The 4620-nt window shown below is 47.5% G+C and overlaps 1 protein-coding gene across 1 annotated transcript in view; it reads right to left on the bottom strand.

Moving 5' to 3' along the window:
- Nucleotides 1-82: 82 nt before the first annotated feature.
- ATOH8 (atonal bHLH transcription factor 8) overlaps nt 83-4620 on the bottom strand; it is an 82838-nt gene continuing 78300 nt past the window's right edge. Inside the window, exon 4 of the mRNA XM_014966712.1 lies at nt 83-286. Coding sequence (XP_014822198.1) covers nt 281-286 — 6 coding nt within the window. The 3' untranslated portion in view covers nt 83-280. The remainder of the gene's footprint in view (nt 287-4620) is intronic.

Below are 4620 nucleotides of genomic sequence, written 5' to 3'. Positions count from 1 at the left end.
CTAATGGGTAATATGATACTATTGGGTCTGAGGTGTGTAGGTAGAATAGATACTGCGCTTTGTATCCCAAAAACATCCTTTCTTTTTTTTTTTTTTTTTTGTTCTTTTCCTTTTTTTCGTTTCTGTTCCAGAGATTGAGAAAGTTCCTTGGCCAATCATCATCTTGAAAAGGGGTTTCTGCAAAAAAGCTGCTTGCAGTCTTCATCTGGATCGTGCAACCTTTGCCAAGAACAGATGTAACTCTGGCTGGAAGCTCTCCTGAATCCTCCCTTCCTGGTTATTACTCCTGGAAAGAGAAAGACGCACCATCAGAACAGTGAACACATGGTGTCCCAGCAGCTCCTTGCACAAACGACCACCGTTGACACATGCTTGGGTGTCCTCAAGGATCGCTGGCCATGGGACCCACAAAGAGTTGACCTTGAAGAGCAACCACCTGTAGGTGCCGGAGTCCACATAGAGCAGAGGGACAGGCAGGGAGAGGATGAAGAAGTTGTGGAGAAGAAATGCAACCAGGTAATTAGGTGCTGGCTCCAGGTCCTGCTACAAAAAAATTAGAAATGATAGCAAATACCTGTTTTTGACAAGGCCTACAGCTTTTTGGGTCTATTTTCAGCTTCAGAAGCTGATCTCAGAATTACAGAGGGAAAGCAAAGGAGTTGGGACAAGCTGGATCTGTGCAGGATATGGGGTTTATTTCTGCATTTCAGTCTTTGCATGTACTTTTCTGTGTGCACAGCTTCTCAGCCGGCAGGACTGCAACCTGTCCCTTTTGCCTGCGCATCCCCCAGCATCTGGCTACAGAGTCTTATGGCCAGGTCCACTGGAAAATGCACAACTCCAAAGCACAGCAGCTTTGGACAGGGAAAGCCTCATCTAAACCCCCTTTAGCATTAAAATAAGCCCCGCGAATATCCCACAAACAATCCTCAGCATAGTTCAAAACGGACTAAAATCCTCAGGGCCTGCTCTTTCATGAGATCACATCTCCGTTGTCCAAATTGCCTTCATCACGTGGGCTCCTAAATCCTCCTTTAAGTAACTTAGGAATTAGAAACTTGGAAATGAGATCCCATTTACTGAGTCCAACCACCGTTTCTTGCCTTTTGCCAATGGATTTAAGAGCCCTTCAGGGTGCAGTACGGCCTCTGAAAGTCCTTTGGACACGGTCATCAATTCCCTGGACAGATCAGGCGTCTTTCTGACAGTCTTAAAAAGGTCAAACTCCTTAAAGCTTGGCCTGAAAAGCCTTCATGCCTCAATCCGTTTTGTTTCTGTACTGCCTCTTCTTTTCCATTACTGGATATTGTAACATTGAGGTATAAAATATTACTAAGATGCTGATTTTTTATTTTATTTTATTACTATCATTAGGGCAGCTGTTGGTGAGACCAACCATCACAGCTGAGCATCAACACAAAAGAACCCCAAATCCACCTTGCCACCCCCTCCTGCAAAGTGCAGACTCTGGGAAGCACAGGATTGTCAGACTTTCCCTCAATAACAGTATTTCACTGAGAGCACCAAGGTCATCCTCCATGCAAGAAATGCTGGTCTCTGCTAGACCCCAGACTCTTGGAGTTGGAGTCAGCACATCTGGATATGGTGGTGGAGGCATTTGGCTGTGCAAGCTCTGCTGGAGGACAGAAAGGAGCCGTGGGCTGGCTGCATCCCAGCACGTCCCAGTGATAACAAAGTCCTCAGATAAACATCACTCCATCGGTCCCAGCCAGCACTGGTTGCTCTCCTACGTAAGCAATAATGAACTCTTCACATCTGGCACATGCCAAATATGAAAAAAGAGCTCGTTATTGCAATTACTATCAATAAGGAGGTGTTTCTGCTGACTGTAAGACACTACCTAGTGCCGCTCAGAGCAGGAGAACGTAGAAACTATTGCCACAGTTCAAGGCCTTAATTGGGATTTAGGATTTTGAATAAATGAGGGTTAGGTGGGAGAACAACAAACAGCCTTGTGTATCGCAAATGTTTCTGTTGGGAACCCCCTAAAATGATTTTCCAACAATAAATAATATATATTAATAACCTGTAACAGAAAAGTCAGTTGTTTAATTTATCCCACATGGAAAAAAAATGTAAAAGAAGAAAAAGGAGGGAAGCAATGACCGCTCTCATTAATATTAAAAGACAGTAGAGAGACAAATCCCCCCTGTTCCCGTCTGGAACAGCAGTCTTAGCAAGCAAAATCTTTTCCACTGCAGGAATGAATTACCCAGCAATAGCAGCCTCATGCCCTAAGCCAAAGCCACCCAAGTCACAGGGCCCCCTGGTCCCCTCCCTTGTGCCTCTGGTGCTCCTTAAAATGCTGAACAAATAGGAGCTGAGGCTGCAGCTAACACCTCCTGCATTCGTTCAGAGGGACCCTACCCTTTATCTCAGGGTGCTCGATGCTGATAAAAAGCATTGGTGGGTTTTGGGAAGCAGGAGGGTTTTAGGAAGAGGAGCCACAGCGTCAGGTCTCTGCTCTGAAGTCTTTGCAATTGGGGAAGATCAGCCACGGCGGGGGGCAAGAGGGAATATGTACAACCCAGGCAAGGGCAGGTAAGGGCAATTGTGCTACACTTCGATGCAAAGGAAATGAAAGGGGAATGGAGAGACCCCTCTGCAATGCCATGGAGGAGCTCAGCAGAACCTTTTGGCACTGCTCAGTCAGTCCCCAAGGGCTGCCTGATGCTGGCCATGGGTTGTTAGGTGGGAACAGGCTCCTTTCTTTCCCCCTCCACCCTTTTCCATTCTCGCCAGGAGCTCTGAAGACAGATTTATTAACCAGAGTCTGCTTTAAAGTAATAATATCAGAACTCCCATGGCTCTTGAATTTGACAACTGGCCCAATGACCTTGGTGAGTTTGCAGCATCCCGGAGCATTTCAATCTCTATAAATCAAAGCACTTCTGGAATTGAGTCAGCCTTTGTTCCAGGGCTTCTCCTGTCTCTTCTACTCACATTTTCCTTTTGCTGTAGTTACCTGATATCTGTGGGGCAGATCTTACTCTATTCTTGGTAATACCCTTGCTACAAAGCGAATGGAGCCTACATGGGGACCCTGCTCCCACCATGGGAGCAAATCCCCAGCTCAAGCTTTGCGTGATGCGACACGGTTGCTCCAACACCCCTTAAAGCAAAGGGAATTTTGGGGTGCTGTCATGCAACAGTAGGGTCCCACATCACATCCCTTTTGCAAGGAAAAGCTTTTGGCCCTGCTCTTTGGGGTACTGATGCTCAACCCCTGCGACAGGCCAAGGCAGGGTGTGCAGTGCCCTCGGGGACCCACAGAGCTGCTGCCGCCTCCCTGCCCAGGGCTGGGTGAACTTGCTCATGAACTTGTCACGAGCCCTTTGCCACACACCCATGCCCCATTTGCAATGGCTGTTTTGGGTTGCAGGGAGACACCAAACGCAAGCAGTAAGCAGGGACACCCACCATGGCACTTCCCCAGCCTCACTACCCCCACTGCTGCCTTGTTTTTAAGCAGGTCTGCTCCCCCGGGTGCAAAATCCTCAAGCCAGCATGAAGCAGGGATAACCCGTGGCCGGGGGGATCCAGGTTTCCCCCCCGGGGGATGCCTGCTGTCCTGCTGTCCTGCAGGCAGACGGGTGGACGGACGCTGGGGAGCGGGTGGCTGCTCTCCCGTGGTCCAGCTCCTCCCCGGGGCCCGCGGAGCCGGCGGCCGTAGGGAAGCAGACTGGCTGGCTGCCCGCTCTCGCCTGCAAGTCCTAGCAGGGAAATGAAGCTATTTTTAAAGAGGAACCTCTGCTAAGTCAAACTGCAGGGAAAGGGAGGTCGAACCTCATTATCAGACCCCCCCCTCCCCACACAGGATGGGAAGCCGCGAGGAAGAAATGCCGTGCAGATCATGGAGATTTTTACTGTGCTGGCTCCGAATGTGTTGTAATAATCAATATCAGATGATCAATAACAGCAAGCCCCGACAGCCAGGACCATCCGCGCAAACCAGGGGGTGGGAGCTGTGGCTTTATCTCGAGGCTCTGTCTAAATAAATCATGAGTCATGATACAGTGTTACAGAAAAAATATGCTCCGAGCGAATGGTTTCAGTGCCATACAAATCAAGCCTGCCACTACCATTTCTCTTTTATAATATAAAAGCTTAACTTGTTCACTCCTGCAACTAAATACGCCTGCAGAACTCCCTCCTTTGAATTTTTCAATGGGAGTAAGTGTTACCTACAGCAGGAGCTCTGCTTTTAGCAAAGTAGCAATGAGGCGGCATCAAGGCATGGCAGAACACCACAATAACTATTTTATATAATGCAATAATTACGTACATAATGTGAGCCATTTTAGCGCAGCAGACTGCAACAAATAGAGTGGCTTTTCATTCTATATCATTTCATTATCGGGGAATATATATAGAGAGACAGAGTACATTTTTAATTTTTAATTCCTTGCGTCTGTGCGCATCCACACACACAGGCACAAAAACAAGAAACTAAATTCCAGCCGAAAACTTTTATTGAGCTCCAACTGCTCGCCTGTTATTCATAACCCAGTTTCCTCTCTCACAAAGAGACCTTTCGCATGGTTTGGGGTTGTTTTTTTTTTTTTTTATTGTGTGTGTGTGTGTGTTTTTTTTTTTTTT

Source organism: Calidris pugnax, unplaced genomic scaffold (genome assembly GCF_001431845.1).
Source record: "Calidris pugnax isolate Ruff unplaced genomic scaffold, ASM143184v1 scaffold14, whole genome shotgun sequence".
In the NCBI taxonomy this organism is placed as follows: Eukaryota; Metazoa; Chordata; class Aves; order Charadriiformes; family Scolopacidae; genus Calidris; species Calidris pugnax.
This window is presented reverse-complemented; position numbering and strand designations above follow the sequence as displayed.